The sequence below is a fragment of the Hemiscyllium ocellatum genome, chromosome 23, assembly GCF_020745735.1.
Source record: "Hemiscyllium ocellatum isolate sHemOce1 chromosome 23, sHemOce1.pat.X.cur, whole genome shotgun sequence".
Lineage (NCBI taxonomy): Eukaryota > Metazoa > Chordata > Chondrichthyes > Orectolobiformes > Hemiscylliidae > Hemiscyllium > Hemiscyllium ocellatum.
The window spans coordinates 5200436-5217674 of record NC_083423.1 but is presented as its reverse complement, the minus strand read 5'-3'; the positions used below and the strand labels follow the sequence as shown (position 1 = coordinate 5217674).

At 39.4% G+C, this 17239-nt stretch overlaps 1 protein-coding gene across 2 annotated transcripts in view; it reads right to left on the bottom strand.

Annotated features, from left to right (window-relative positions):
• Positions 1 to 3311: 3311 nt before the first annotated feature.
• The window catches only part of bend7 (BEN domain containing 7), a 48228-nt gene continuing 34300 nt past the window's right edge, over positions 3312 to 17239 (bottom strand). For both annotated transcript variants that reach the window (XM_060842616.1, XM_060842617.1), the window contains 4 exons: positions 15891 to 16116; positions 13940 to 14059; positions 10909 to 10965; positions 3312 to 5352 (listed from right to left, as the gene is read on the bottom strand). In XM_060842616.1, the coding sequence (XP_060698599.1) occupies positions 5279 to 5352; positions 10909 to 10965; positions 13940 to 14059; positions 15891 to 16116 (477 nt within the window). In that variant the 3' untranslated portion in view covers positions 3312 to 5278. The remainder of the gene's footprint in view (positions 5353 to 10908; positions 10966 to 13939; positions 14060 to 15890; positions 16117 to 17239) is intronic.

Genomic DNA, 17239 nt, shown 5'->3' with positions numbered 1-17239 from the left:
AATATTTACAAAGCTGGATGCCAACAGTGAGTTTTGGCAGGACCTTCTCATTGAGATATCCGGACTCCTCACACACTATCATTACCCCTTTTGGTCAATACTGTTTTAATGGACCGTCCTTTGGTATTATAGTTTTCCAATGTATTATGCCCAACATTGTACAAAGGTTAAATGGTGACATATGCCACATGGATGATATCCTCATACATGCTCAAACTAGCCAGTTCCATGACTGGAATGTGCACAATGTTCTAAACATTTACAAGAAGCCTTATGCTGAATGATAATTCTGAACTTTCTAGGGATTCAATTGGTTCCTTTGGTCACATTGTAAATAAGGATAGGACGCAGGTTGATCCACAGAAAACTAAAACGGTCAAAGACTTCCAGCTCCAAAATCTTCAGTGGTATCAGTCTTTTGGCGAAATTTGTAACAATGTCTTGACTCTATTATGGAACCCTTAAAAATTCTTTTAAGGAAGTCACAAGCTTAGTATTGAGCTGCAATAATAACAGATGAGCTATCAGAATGTTAAGGACATGCTGACTTCCATCACTGTCTTCCCACAATAATTGCTATGGATGCCTCAACCACAGGTATTGAGGTGGTTCTTGTTCAGGGATAGCCAGAATCTACATATCGAATGTGTATTTCTTGGATAGCCACCAAGAAAGAGGTTATAGCAGTTATATGGGCCTGTGAAAATATTTTTGGTGGCATTTTGTGCCTCAAAGTCATGATTGAGACCAATCATAAATCTTTGGTCACCCTACTGGATGTTAAAACCATTATAGACAAGGACGTATTTTTGTTATCTCAGATTTATGAGTGTGTCATATAAGACTCAGTATGTCTGAGGGAAGTATCTGACATTGTTAGATGCTCTTTCTAGAGTCATAGTTGATGTACTCAGATTTGATGTCAGTGATTCTGGGGCTGATCTATACTTGTGTGCCCAGGCAACAACGTTATCAAACAAGTGTCACCTCATCAGGGAGGAACCAAGTGCTTTCTCAGTTTATAGACCACATTGAAAACACTTACTATGAATACAAACAGCACTTCATGATCATTGAAGATTTACTGGCTTTTGATACTCAACTGGACATTGCAGAATGACATTCTTTGGAGGATTCATCAAAAACAATTAGGCACAAAGTGCAGATAAGTCCTCTTGTCTTGGAAAGACTGAGTCTTGTATGAGACGCCTGAAGCAAATTTGTTATACACATGGAGACATTTTGCTAACTCATTTTCATATTGATAAGATAACCAAAGATGTTTGATTTTGGTGGGCCAGGAATCTCCAACCAGTAAAAGGACCTATCGTTATTTGTAATAGTTGTGCCATATATAACAAATAATGTTAGGGACCTCTCAATTCTACCAACTTTCCTTATAGACTTACAACTTGTTTGTACACGGACCATTTCATCTATGAAGGCCATTTTTACAACCATGGTTGATCTGGAGTCACATGTAGGCTAGCCCAAGTAAGGACGGCCGAATTCCCTCCTTCATAGTAGTGAACCAGATTGTCAATAAAACAAAACTATCATTACATGATTATCATTAGACTAGCTTTTTAAAATTTTTATTAAGTTAAAATTTCAAGATTTGCCTCAGTGGGATTCTAACCCATGTCATCAAGATTTGGAGATGCTGGTGTTGGACTGGGGTGTACAAAGTTAAACATCACACAACACCAGGTTATAGTCCAACAGGTTTAATTGGAAGCAAACTAGCTTTATGAGCAGCTAGTGTCCTTCCAATTAAACCTGTTGGACTATAACCTAGTGTTGTGTGATTTTTAACCATGTCATCAGAAAATTCTTGGGTCTCTGTGTCTCTATCCAGTCCAATAACATTATCACTAAGCCACCATCTCTCCACCTATTTGAACCTATAGGATTCACATTGCACAAAGAACACTGATCTCATACAAGGTATTCAACATAGATCCATCTCGATAATGCTTGGGATAAGAAACAATGGTTGTGAATCATGACTAGAGATATTAACACCACTTCCACTGGAGCAGAGAAGATGTGATTTGCCATCTTTTAAAATTCTGAATGTCTTTAACAGAGGAAGTATGGAAAAAACAATATCTTCTTGATATTCTGCTGAAAATCTAATTCATGCTTTGTTAGTGATGGGACTCCTTTATTCCAATGTTCAACTGGGCAAACTCCAGGCTTCCACCTTCCATAAATTTAAACAAATCTTGAACTCTCTATCTTATCTGACTCCTCTTCTGTGAAGCATTTCAAAAACACTGCATGAATGCACGTTGTTTGGGAGCCAGCTACAAGTTGTCATTCAATTCAAAGCTAAAAAAGTGAGAAGAGAATCCAGAAATCCTTTACACACCAGATGGTCAAACCAGAGAATACTTTTCTAAGATAACTGGTTGAATAAGATATCATTTTAAAGGAAATTTAATATATTTCTAAGTACAGACTATGACAAGGAGGTATAAGATTAGCTTCGGAATGCTCACGTAAAAGAGCCAGCATTGACTCAAAGGGACGAATGGCATCCTTCTGTGCCATAAACTAAAATTCCAGGCAAGGAGGTATGTGAGCAGAGAGAACAAAAATGGGCAGTGTTCCTGTTTGGAAGTGTACGACCCATTAGTAATCAGCAAGGCCAGTGTTACCAGGCAACCTAATTTTTGTCATCAAATAGTAAGAATGGGTGTAATGCAGGGGAAGAAAAAGTATAAATCATTAAAAAAGATTACAGCTTTTTGGCACTTTAAAGGCCATCTTGTTATTTCCGAAGAATGGACCAATACCAAATCCAACTGGCTTGCTGTGTTCCAGTGAATACAGTGTCCTTCCCAAAGGCCTGAGGCTAATAGAGTCAAAGCTACTGCAAAGCTGTAGCATCATTTAAAAGATTCATATTTTTATTGGTGCTACTGTTTGATATAGTGAATAGTGTTTAACTGTTAGACCACTGGGAAAGTCACCATATTACACCAAGTTCAACATCAGCATCTGCAGAGCATTAAAATAAGTAAAATTTGTTAAAGAGGTTAACAAAGCATATTATATATCGTGGCAATTTTTTTTAGGCAAGAGTGGTTCTTTAAGGTGACACAACATTATCTCTTAACAATTATATTCATCTTTACAATAAAAATGCTACAAGTATTACAAATTAAAACTGTGACAATATATTACAATAATTTTTACTCCAGTTCTCAAACAATTTCACAATTTCTAATAAAAATCAAAATTATTTACATTTTCCAGTGATCTTATAAAATTATTTTAAAAAGGAATCAGTTTTAAAAATTTAATGATTTAGTTATTAGCTTCCAAAAAAATACCATTATACAATAATTTAATTCAGAAATAATGTAATTGATACAGTTTATTCCTGAATAATAAGCCAGTAATATCAACTTGTGTAAAGCAAGGACTTTGTTTAACTGCTATTTCATCATAATTAGTGTCTGAGCATTTCAAAACATGGTCAGCACCTTTGGAGAAATGTACCCATTTGTTTTTAGTGATGATAATTAAGAGGAGCTGGTTTAATTGGAATTAGTCGTAAATGCATAATACTGGTTTACTATTAAAAATTCACATTCATCACAAATACCTCAATTTGAATCTACTGAGCAACGTACAAACAAGACAAGTAAAATAACTTTATACTAGCCTGGAAGAGTCACCCTGAATTATTATGCCATCACGATTGCCGGTGATGGTTTGGGGGATAAACTTGCCTTCATTTTAAAAATTCCTACTGCCTGAGATGAGAGCATTCCCAGAAAGGCCAGTACTGACTACCCATTCTGAGATATATTTGGGAATGTGGTGATGGGCTACGCACGTGTACCTTTAAGAATTGACAATGTACAGTGATAAGTGCATAACTTTAAATTATATTTTGTGTTAAGAAGGGTGGTTAGTCATGTTTAGAGTATCATTTGTGAGCTTGGGGATGAACAGTGTGGAGGTTCTTTTTGTTTTTACATGCATTTTAATTCAGTTTTATAACCTGAATTGGAGTGCTGGGAAGGTTAGGGGCTCACTGTATTTTTAAAAATGTGGATTGTCGCCAAGCAACAGAAATTCAGTGTGAGAGAGAGAGAGAGAGAGAACAATCCAGAAGTTCAGAAATGTGTGTGTGGGCAAGGGAATGCTGCAGAGTAGAGCCAAGGCAGCTGGACATCAGAATTTGAGGAACTCCTATGGGTTTGTTCTGAGCTAAAAGTAATAACAGACTTAATTTGCAGTTTATTTTGGGTGAGTGCACAGAAATTCACTGAAAAGAAACAGATTGTGGATGTCCCATTCTGAGTCTAACAAGGGAGCTTTAGTGTGAAAATAAGGTTGACTTCACTGAACTTTGAGTATTTGTAAAGATATCATTGGGATAAAAGAGGTGGTATGAAGTTGAATTTTTTTCTGATGTCTATACTGAAACTTTTTCAACTTTTCCTTTGTCTAGTATAATAGTTATCTTTTTTTTCTCTGGTTTAATAGATGTTTACAACACTGGCAGCCTCTTGCGAACATATTCAGTAACTGGCTGTCATTTTGAAAGAAAACAAATTTAAGATCTAACAAGCGAGGTTTTGCACTGAATTTATCTGCCTTAGACTTGTCCAGTATTGAGATCAGCGGGGATCATAACAACAGATACTTTCCGCAAAGTTAATAATTGGTGAGTTCCAGGATTTTGACCCCAATGAACAGTAATGTACCACCATTCAATGTAAAAGAAAAATCACGCCAAGTACAAAACAGGCTGCCCGCTTTCTTTTGCCTGTTTTACAGTGGCATGCAAGATTAATTTATGCTCAATAGACTATTTTTAGAAAACTATTAAATACTAAACTCAAATTGAACAAACACAGAAAAAAAAGTTGCTTTGGTGTATTCTGTATAATTTTCTAATGATACATTTTGGTGTTAGTTGTTAAATTATAGAAGTAATTCTGCGCATGTTTTATAATGTTCCAGTAGCAAATTCTTTACAATACTCTTGACAGCAGCACAGAATGGTTATTACGAACACAAAACACAGATTCGTAAGAACATAAAGCATCAATTCGTAAGAAAAATAGTTAACTTTGAACGTTAAATAAATGGAAGATTTGCAAAGAACTTAACAGCTGATTTTGTTGGTGTTTTGAGATGCACCAATGAGGGAAAGAGAAATACACACAAGGAAAAAAATGAATGAGTAAAGGACTGTCTTTGATCCAATCACTACAAGGTTTTATGTTGCATTAGGAAAACAGCTGTCCACACATCACAACTGAACTGTACAGACTGGTTCAGAAGCATTCCACATATCGCTTGAACTGGCTGCATTAGAGCTCCCTCCTGAAACAAAACATATATTTCAGGACCATTAGTCATTGATTAAAGAAAATCAGCTCATTGAGTACAAGACCACAGTCAACACAAAATTCTTTTCTGACTAATAACAGCCATGAATTTCCATTATTTTCAAGCAGAATAAATGGGAGACAGTCAAAGGAAAACCAACTGAAAGATCAAGGAAGATACAGGATGCTGCACATTATTATGAATGAAACTTAATCAAGTTACTTTATACGCTTGCTTGTGAAATTCAGCCAATATTTTCAATCAAGTTTCAATCTTTTTACACAGAGGGCAGTCTGTATATGGAATGAGCTGACAGCAGAAGTGGTTGAGGCAGGTACATTAACAACATTTAAAAGGCATTTGGACAAATACATGGATAGGAGAGGATTAGAAAGATATGGGTCAAGTGCAGGTGGACATTTTGGTCAGCATGGACCAGGTGGGCCAAAGGGCCTGTCCTGTGCTGCAGGACTCTGACTCTAAGTTAACTGTCACTTCTAGGAGATTGAGGGGTGACCTTACAAAGGTCTATAAAATCATAAGGAGCATAGATAAGATGAATAGCAAAGGTCTTTTCGCTTATCTCTGATGAAGAGTCATCTAGACATGAAATGTTAGCTTGCTCTGTCTTTCCATGGATGTTCCCTGACTTGCTGTTATTGCAGCATTTTTTGTTTTCAGTCTTTTCCCGAAAGTTGGGGACTAGAAGACCTAATTTTAAGGAGAGAGGAAGAATATTTAAAAAGGACCTGAGGGGCAACTTTTTCACACAGAGGGTGCTTCATATAGAGTCACAGAGATGTATAGCATAGAAACAGACCATTCGGTCCAACTCGTCCATGCTGACCAAATATCCCAACCCAACCTTGTCCCACCTGCCAGCACCTGGCCCATATCCCTCCAAACCCTTCCTATTCATACATCCATCTAGGCACCTTTTAAATGCTGCAATTGTTCTAGCCTAAACCACTTCCTCTGGCAGCTCATTCCATACATGTACCATCCTCTTTGTGAAAAAGTTGCCCCTTAAGTCCCTTTTATATCTTTTTCCTCTCACCCTAAACCTATGCCCTCTAGTTCTGCACTCCCCAACCCCAGGGAAAAAGACTTTGTCTATTTATCTTATCCATGCCCCTCATATCTTTGTAAACCTCTATAAGGTCACCCCTCAGCCTCTGACACACCAGGGAAAACAGCCCCAGCCTGTTCAGCTGTCCCTATAGCTCAAATCCTCCAACCCTGGCAACATCCTTCCAAGTTTCACAATATCTTTCCGATAGGAAGGAGACCAGAATTGCACGCAATATTCCAACAGTGGCCTAACCAATGTCCTGTACAGCCACAACATGACCTGCCAACTCCTGTATTCAGTACTCTGGCCAATAAAGGAAAGCATACCAAACACCTTCTTCACTATCCTATCTACCTGCAACTCCATTTTCGAGGCACCATGAACCTGCACTCCAAGGTCTCTTTGTTCAGCAACACTCCTTAGGATCTTATCATACAAGTCCTGCTAAGATTTGCTTTCCCAAAATGCAGCACCTTGCATTTATCTAAATTAAACTCTGCCTGCCACTTCTCAGCCCATTGGCCCCTCTGATCAAGATCCTGTTTTAATCTGAGGTAACCTTCTTCGCTGTCCACTACATCTCCAATTTTGGTGTCATCTACAAACTTACTAACTATACCTCTTATGCTCACATCCAAATGATTTATATAAATGATGAAAAGTAGTGGACCCCGCACTGATCCTTGTGGCACCCCACTGGTCACAGGCCTCCAGTCTGAAAAACAACCCTCCACCAGCACCCTCTGTCTTCTACCTTTGAGCCAATTCTGTATCTCCCTGTACTCCATGAGATCTAACCTTGCTAACCAGTCTCCCATTGGGAACCTTGTCGAATACCTAACGGAAGTCCATATAGATCACATCTACCACTCTGCCCTCATCAATCCTCTTTGTTACTTCACTGTCAGAGGCAGTGGTAGATGCAAGTACAGTTACAACATTTAAGAAACATTTGGATAGGTACATGAATAGGAAAGGTTCAGGAAGATATGGGCCAAACACAGGCAAATGTGAATAAATTAGTTGGGGAAATTTGATCGGCATGGACGAGTTGAACAGAATTGTCTGTTTCCATGCTCTATGACTATTTTTCTAGGGCTCCTTGATGCTATACTGAGTTGAATGTGGTCTTGATGTCAAGTGCTGTCACTCTCTCTTCACCTCTTCAGCTGTTTTGTCCATGTATTAACCAAGGTGTAATGAGTTCAGGAGCTACATGGCCCTGGCAGAACTCAAACTGGGCATCACTGAACAGGTTATTGCTGAACAAGTGCTGCTTGATAGCACTTTTGATGACATCTTCCATCACTTTAATAATGGCTTAGAGTCGACTGATCGGGTGGTAATTAGCTGATTTGGATTTGTCCTGCTTTGCTTGCACAGGACATGCCCGGACAATTTTCCACATTGTTGCGTAGATGCCAGTGTTGTAAGTGTATGAGAAGAACTTGGCTAGGGGAATGGCAAAACTTCAGTACAATTACTGGAATGTTATTAGGACCCCTAACCTCTGCAGCATCCGGCATCTCCAACCATTTCTTGATATCACATGAAATGAATCGGGTTAACTGAAGACTGGTATCTGTGATGCTGGGGACCACACTAGAGGCAGAGATGCTGGAGACTGGAAAAGCGTAGCAGGTCTGACAGCATCCGAGGAGCAGGAAAGTTGATGTTTCGAGCATTCCTAACCAAGGGCTTATGCTCAAAATGTCGACTCTCCTGTTCCTTGGATGCTGCCTGACCTGCTGTATTTTTCCAGCACCACTTTTGACTCCATGTAGGTAACCTCTTCTACCTGTCTTCATCTATCTTGGTCACCTCTTCAAAAAACTCAATCAAGTTTATCAGACATGATTTCCCATGCACAGAGCCATGCTATCCCCAGTGAGTTGTTTAATTGTCCACCACCACTCACGACTGGATGTGTCAGGACTGCAGAGCTTAGACCTAACCAGTCAGTTGTGGGATCGCTTAGCTCTTCCTATCACTTGCTTTTATTCTGTTTGGCATGTGAGTAGTCCTGTTTGGTAGCTCCTCAGGTTTACATCTCATCTTCATGTATGTGTCGTGCTGCCCCTGGCATGCCCTCCTGCACTCTCCATTGAACCAGGGTTGATCCCCTGGCTTGATGATAATGGTTGAGTGGGAGTTATGCCAAGCCATTAGGTTACAGATTATGCTGGAGTACAATTCTGCTGCTGTTGATGGCCCACAGTCTTGAATTGCTAGATCTGTTTGAAGTCTGTTCCATTTAGCATAGTGATTGTGCCACACAACACGATGGAGGGTATTCTCAATGTGAAGGTGGGACTTGGTCTTTACAAGGATTGTGTGGTGGTCACTCTTACCGATATTGTCATGGACAGATACATCTGCAGCCGGCAGATTGGTAAGGATGACATCAGTGTGTCTTTCCCTCTTTTTGGATCCCTCACCACCTCCCACGACCCAGTCTTGTAGCTATGTCCTTTTGGACCTGACCAGCTCGATCAGCAGTACTGATGGTGGACACTGAAATCAGAGTACATTTTGTACCCTTGCCACTCTCAGCATTTCCTCCAAGTGTTGTTCAACATGGAGGAGTACTGATTCATCATCCGAAAGAAAACAGTACATGGATACCAACGAATGTCTCCTTACCCATGTTTAACCATAAGGTCCGCAGTCAATATTGAGGACACCCAGGGCACCTCTCTCCTGATTGTATACTGCTGTGTCACCATCTTTGCTGGGTCTGTCCTGCCAGTGGGACAGCACACCACAGGGATGGTGATGTCTGGGATATTGTAAGGTATGATTTTGTGAGTATGACTATGTTGGGCTGTTGCTTGACTAGTCTAAGAAAGCTCTCACAAGTTTGTTAGTAGGAAGACTTTCAGGGTCCACAGGATTATTTTTGCTGTTGTCTTTTCTGGTGCCTAAGTAAATGCCAGATGTCTGTCTGGTTTCACTTCTTTTGAGACATTGTAGCGACTGGTACAACTGAGTGCCTTGCTAGGTCATTTCAAGGGCAGTTAACAGTAAACCCCATTGCTGTGGGTCTGGAGTCACATGTAGGCCAGACCAGGTGAGGATGACAGATCTCCTTCCCTGAAGGACATTAGTGAGCCAGGTGGATTTTTCCGACAAATGGCAGTGGTTTCATGGTCATCAGGAGACTCATAATACCAGATTTTTTTTATTGAATTAAATTCCACTAACTGCCATGGTGGTCCCTAGAACATTATCTGAGTTTCTGGGTTAATAATCTAACCATACTATCACCTTCCTGCAATGATTTTCTTTATATGACATGATAACATATGTTATAAGTAAAAAAAAATCGACTTTCAAGCCTTAACATCCTCTGATGTACCACTTTGTATTCCTTTGTCTAAAAGGGATCTTGTGGCACTGTGGTAGTGTCCCTACCTCTGAGCCAGGAGACCCAGATTCAAGTCCCACCTGCTTCGGAGGTGTGTCATAACATCTCTAAACAGGCTGATTTGGAAAATCTCTCAAGAAAGTCATAACGGGTGTGGCTCAAGTCTGTCCTTGGGCTCAACGGGGGAATACTTTGTTTATGACCTGTATTGTGTTCTCACTCAGAAGTACTCTGCATTTAAAATTCTCATCCAAGGTATCTGCATTGCAAAATATATTATTTAAATTACTGCATTTCCTTTCTGACAGGCAATTACTGACCATGATTCCAAATGTATTCACCAAAATTATAAACTTGTATTATACTCTTCCAAACAGCTCAACAAGTCATTAGTTATAAATAAGTGAAATACTGCAGATTATGACCTTCCCTTTTAGTCCATTTGTTCCTTCTCACTTTTCAATATAAAATCCATCACACTTCCACCTTGCTTCAGTTTCAAAGAAGAGTCACATTAGATTCAACATGTTTACACTTTTCTACACGCCTGATCTGCTTAGTTTCTCCAGCACTTGTTGTTTCTTAATTATTTCTCCAGTTATGCTATTAATCAACAAGACCACTCTAGTTTCTGTCTGAGAAGCTTTGTTCATGAAGCAACTGGATTACAGCCTCCACACCAGGACTGGACTACTCTATGCTAAGGTCCTAGAGCAATTCAGTAGGATTACATTATTACTGGACTTTCTGATGAGGTTCCAAATAACCCGCTACTGGTCCTACCAAATGAACATGAACGTATGTTCCAGCTCCTTGTTCTTCTCATTCATATGGCCATTTCCAAGGCAGTACTTGAAAAGAAGCAGGAGGTTCTTGTGAACACAAACAAAGCAACCGTCAGATCACTGGACATTTGCAGTGTTGCAGACTCTAGGTATCCTGGTCAACATTTCTTCCTTAATGAACATCATCAAAAACAATTCTGTTATGACCATCATCACTCAATCATATGTGCGACTTTGCTGGTGCTGTATTTGCATATATATTGTTTTGTATCAGAATGGTGTGTTCCTGAAATGTGTTCAATAGGACAAACATCATTGCACATTACCTGGATTTAGAACAAAACTGCTTCCCATCTTTCCGCTGGATTCAAATTGTTCCAGGACTAGAAACACAATCATGCAAAATCAATTAGATTTATTTAATAGAGAGATTGCATATAATTAGATGAATCAGATTTATAGAATCGATTTAAATAATTAGTGAAGTATAGCATTCTGCATATGTAACAGCTAGAATAAACCTAATAACCCCTCAAGCCTGTTCCAACTATCAATAAGATGATAGCTCATCTTTCTCCTCAGTGACCACCTTTCTGCATTGTCTAATTCTCTTTCACTTCCAATCCTTTCATTCCAAACATCTAAATCGACTTGACTGAAAATGTGTTGCTGGTTAAAGCACAGCAGGTCAGGCAGCATCCAAGGAACAGGAAATTCGACGTTTCGGGCAAAAGCCCTTCATCAGGATTCCTGATGAAGGGCTTTTGCCCGAAACGTCGAATTTCCTGTTCCTTGGATGCTGCCTGACCTGCTGTGCTTTAACCAGCAACACATTTTCAGCTCTGATCTCCAGCATCTGCAGACCTCACTTTTTACTCGAAGATCTATCTCGTCTTGACTATATTCAACAATTGAGCATTCACAGCTCTCTGTTATATTCTGGAGATTAAGAGCCCTTTGAGAGAAGAAGTTTCTCTGTATATCAATCCTGAGCCTTTATCCAAAGACTATGACACCTAGTTTCCATCTCTCCAATCTGGGAAAACAGTAACTCAACATTTTTCCTGTTCCAATGAAATCACTTTTTATTCTACCCCATTCTATCCATGACTACCACCCATACATGTAGTCCAGCCACCTCCAAACCTACTGAAAAACTATCTATCTAAAGTCTGGTTGAAGATTTGTAGCTCGGGTGTCTGTTGTTGTGGTTCTGTTCGCCGAGCTGGAAGTTTTTGCTGCAAACGTTTCGTTCCCTGGCTAGGGAACATCATCAGTGCTATTGGAGCCTCCTGTGAAGCGCTGCTTTGATGTTTCTTCCGGTATTTATAGTATTTATAGGTATTTATAAACCACTATAAATACCGGAAGAAACATCAAAGCAGCGCTTCACAGGAGGCTCCAATAGCACTGATGATGTTCCCTAGCCAGGGAACGAAACGTTTGCAGCAAAAACTTCCAGCTCGGCGAACAGAACCACAACTATCTATCTATCTCATGCTAGTATTTATGCAGTCACATTTTAAAGGTTCTGCAAGATCTTCTTATGCTGCTGCTTCTTCTCCCCATTATTAGATACAAAAAAGATCTCCAACTTTGTGCAGTTCCTGAATTGCCCAGAATCTGGTTTTAATCTACACTTTGACAATATTTGTATCATGTGTTGAATTCTGAGTCTTGCTCATTTCCATCTCAGGTCACCTCACACTGTTCCTTCAGAAACTTCAGCATAATTTGATTGAGTTTACACTTGCATTCCTTTGTTTCAAACAAAATGCATTATATGCCTTCTCCGCACTAAACTGTCCCTGCGCCTGTCTACTAACCTGATGCCTTTTGGTACAACAAACAAGGGCAGGGCTTAGAGAATTAATTGTAGGGCCTTGGATAGTGTTATAGAAGAGGGACTTGGGGTGCAGGTGTATAGTTCTTCGAAGTTTGCGTCACAGATACACTAGGTGGTTAAGGTGTTCAGCATGCTTGCCTTCATTGCTCAATCCTTTGAATGTAGGAGTTGGGAATTCATGTCGACGGTTGTACAAGACATTATCAAGGCCTCTTCTGGAATTCTGTGTTCAGTTCTGGTCGTGAGATGTAGGAGAGAGACTATTAAGCTAGGAAATGGTTCAGAAGAGATTTAGCTGATGATGTTGGGTATGGAAGGTTTAATTTATAAAGTAGGCTGGGAAATTTTTCACTGGAGCACAGGAGGTTAAAAGGCAATCTTATCACATTTTATAAAACAATGAGAAATATAGACAGTGTTCATGATAGTTGTCATTTCCCTTGGATTGGAGTTTTCAAGAGTAGGGGCACATTTTTAAGGTGAGAGGACAGAGATCCAAAAAAAGACATGAGGGGTAATTTTTTTTTTCCACATAGAGGATGGTTTGCGTGTGGAATGAACTTCCTGAAGAAATGGTAGATGTGGTTACAATTACAATGTTTAAAAGACCTTTAGATAAGTTTGGAGGGATATGAGCCAGGACCAGGCAGGTGGGACTTGTTTAGTTTGGGAATATGTTCAGCATGGACTGGTTGGACCACAGGGTCTGTTTTCCATGTAGTATGACTCTAAGTGTTTGTAGTGACTCTTATCCATTTTATGTCAACAGTAAATTTCAGTATTAAGTTTGCATATCCACATCCAAATCAACTAAAGAAGGTAGAATCTATATTTTATGGAATGGAAGATTAAAGAGTCAAGACTGATCATTAAATATTTGCTACTGCTTCCATGTGACGTGAAAGCAAAATGTAAGAGTCATTCAACAGCATGACTATACAAAGTTTTATTCATCTAAATATAGACTTATTTTTGGATCCAGGAGTTTTCTTTTTTTCTGTAGAATTCTTGGAAACTTTGTAGTAAATAGGTTATATTACTGCTACTTCAGGTTTCACAATATTTGAAAATGAAGGCAAATGTAATTCATTCAAAAATATAGACTATTAGTCTTCTATAATAATCACTGTTTCGAGGGTGATGATGTAGTGGTAATGCGGAGCCCCAGAATAATGCTTTCAAGACATGTTCAAATCCCACCAGGTCAGGTAAATATGTAAATTTGTCTCAGTGATATTGAGCATGAAACAAACACCAGCTGTTATGGAATGTCATATGTTTGATTACTAATCCTTCAGGGAAGGAAAGCTGCCATCCTCACCTGGGTCTGGTCTACATGCAACTCCAGACCTATGGGAAGGCAGCTCACTCTTAACTGGACTCTGAAATGGCAAATCAACCCACTCAGTACGTGGGCAATTAGGGATAGGCAATAGATACTGACCTCGCCAGCAATACCAACATGCCATTGAAAAATAGAAGTAATGAGAATGCAGAATACCTTTACTTACCAGAGCCCCTTTTTAAACGCTTTCTGGCTAATTTAATTTGATCTTGGAGAATCTGTATCCAATCCTTTGGTCCAGGAAGTCTATCAATCTGATTTAATGTACAGTATCTTTCTGTGAAAACTGAAATATTTAAATTTTAGTTAATTGAACGCTGAAATTTATGCTAGTGAAGACATACTCTTGGATCTACAACTTGCAAAATATATATCAATAATCACGTGAAATAAATATCAATAATCACATAAAATTATGGTGTCACCAGAAATTGAAAATTATGTGGTACTGACTATCTAAATCATTCTTGATCTTAAACAACTAACATCCTCATATCCTTCCCATCTCCAGATGATTGTTCTGTTCATAGATCAAGGTCCTGAATGTTCATGATACATGTGTAAATTGATCTCATGCCTTGTAACTGAAGACCATGACCACACCAGCCCGTCCCCTGCAAATCAAGGTTGTAAGTTCAAGTCCCACTTCAGAGATTTATAATTATGTTGACAAGTAGAAACGTTTCCCCTGGTGGAGGGATCAATGACTAGATTGAAGGTAAGGGGCAGGAGGTTTCAAGGGGGTTTGAGGAAAAACCTTTCCATCCAGAGGGTGGTGGGAATCTGGAACTCTCTGCCTATAAGAGTAGTACACGCGGAACCCCTCATAACATTTAGGAAGTGTTTAGATGTGCACTTACAATGCCAAGGCACACAAGGCAATGGGCCAAGTGCTGGAAAATGGGATTAGAATAGTTAGGTGGCTGTTTTTGATCAGTGACGTTTCAATAGGCTGAAAGGTCTTCTAAGAACTGTTGACCTATAATCCAAGCTGGCACTTCATGATGATGCAATGTCTACTGCTCTGGCAAGGTTCCTTTCTTAGGGTAAGGGAAGCATCATGGTAATATCATTTAATTAGGCAGCAAAAGGTCTGGGCTTATGTTCTGGGGACATAAATTTAAATCCCACCAGCTGGAGAAATGTAAATTCACAAATCTAATTTATACCCTTCACGTGAGGAAGTCCCCTACTCTTATTTGTCTAACCTACATCTGACTCCAAAGTAGAACAATGTAGTTGATTCCTCACTGTCCTACGAAAAGCCACTCACATGCATCAAACCCCTTCAGAAAAAGAGCTGAACCTACACCAAGCAGGTTGTAGTGCTTCAAGAAGGCAGCTCACCACCCCATTGTCAAAGATATTTAGGGACTGACAATGAAAGCTGACCTTGCCTGCGTCACTCACATCCAAAGCTCAAATATAAACATGTGAGAAGCAAATCATTCATTGAGAATTATGTCATAACTCCACCTCACTCCACAATCAAGTCTGGCAGCATCTGTAAGGAGAGAAAAGAGCCGACGTTTCGAGTCTAACGGACCCTTTGACAATGTCAGCTCTTTTCTCTTCTTACAGGTGCTGCCAGACCTGTCAAGATTTTCCAGCATTTTCTCTTTTGGTTTCAGATTCCAGCATCTGCAGTAATTTGCTTTTATTCACTCCACAATCAGCCTTTTATGACTGAACACAGGCTCAAAAGAAACTCAGATTAGTGACTTTCAAATTAGACATTTGTATAGTTCACAATTTTTTCACACATGCAATTCCACAGAATATATGACAAGCAAAGTTGAAAATGTTTTATATTAATGTGAGCAAAATAAGTAATGTCATTTTGGATGCAAATGAACTATTAACAACATTCTTAAGGCAACCATTGCCCCCAAAATTTAGAAGCAGAAACATGAGACTCAATATCTTCATGATTATGTAATGCTGCTCAGTGCTCTATGTTCATTCACAAGACTATGCACAACAGCATTAACAACAGGTTCATTCTGAAGCATGATCTAATTATTGAAAAATTATTCTTCACAATGTCGATGATGGGGCATCCAGTCCTTTTGATTAAACATAATTCACATTTTGATAATGTATTCTTTTAAACTTACCTTTTATTGCTCCCACAATGTTTTGATCAAGACCTTTTCGATTATCATTGGCTCCTCTTTTTCTCTTCCCGTTTGGAAGAGAACTAGCCAGTGTTCGGTCGTCAAAAAATGCAGAGACAAGTTTCCGAAAAAGCAAACTTCCCGAGCGAGAGTAGTTCAGTAATATGGAGACCAGTTGAGATTTGGGGATAAACACGTCATAGCCTTCTGCAAGCCGGACCTCTGGCTACCAGACATGAACAGGAAATAAAATGAAAGTTCTTATTTGATTTAACTGTGCCTTCTTCCATTGCCCCCTGCTCAAACCAACGGCACATAAACAACCCCAAAATCAAAAACTGTAATAAATCTGAAGCACTATTGTATTTTGCCACTGCAATTAAACATTCTAGTGAAACTTCCGAAATTTGTTTAAAATAACAGCAAGTTTTACAATCTTTCCTTCTCATCTGTTTCAAATCAACTTTCTTTTTCAAATGAAAAGGAAAAAATAAATATGATCATTGCCACTGCCAATATCTTTCTACAACATGTCTTGCGGTATATTTTTATATGACAATTATTTGGTCAACATTCTCACACCAGAGTTATTTCATGTAACAGATTTTCTTCTGCTGTTGCTTCTAAATTCTAAATATATCATCCCCCCTTTACTCTGCTGTAAATAAGCTCCATTCTACTCAGAACGAGTACATCGCTGAATGTAGTAACAAAGGCTTCATTGTGTTCAAACCAAGATGCAGTACACACCCACTCGACTTCATTTTTCTCAGGGCCTCACATGATGGACACCTGTCTTCCATTCCTGCAACAACCCTCATGGTTTTAAAACCCAAATCAATCTTGGTTGTGTCCTTCTCTACTGACATCGGCCTTTATGAATTTTAAAAAAGTTTATTCTATTAGGGATTGTGTGTGTTTTTGGCTGGAACAGCATTAATAGCCCATCGCTATTGCCCTTGAGAAAGTGGTACTCAGCTGCTTTCTTGAAACACTGCAGTTGATGTGCTGTAGGTAGACCCACAACGCTCATGGAATCATAGATCCCAACAGTGTAGAAACAGGCATTTTGGCCCATCAATCCACACTGATGTTCCAAACAGCACCCCAGCCAGACTCACCCACCACTTCCCTATCCCTATAACTCCATCTTTCCCATGGTTAATTCACCTAATCAACATATCCCTGGACACTGTGAACAATTTAGCATGGCCAAGCCACCAAACCTGCACATTGGGAGGAAACTGCAGCACCAGAGGAAAAAAACACAGACATAGGGAGAATGTGCAAATTCATGCAAACAGTTGCCTGAGGCTGGGGTTGAATTAGGGTCCGTGGTGCTGTGAGGC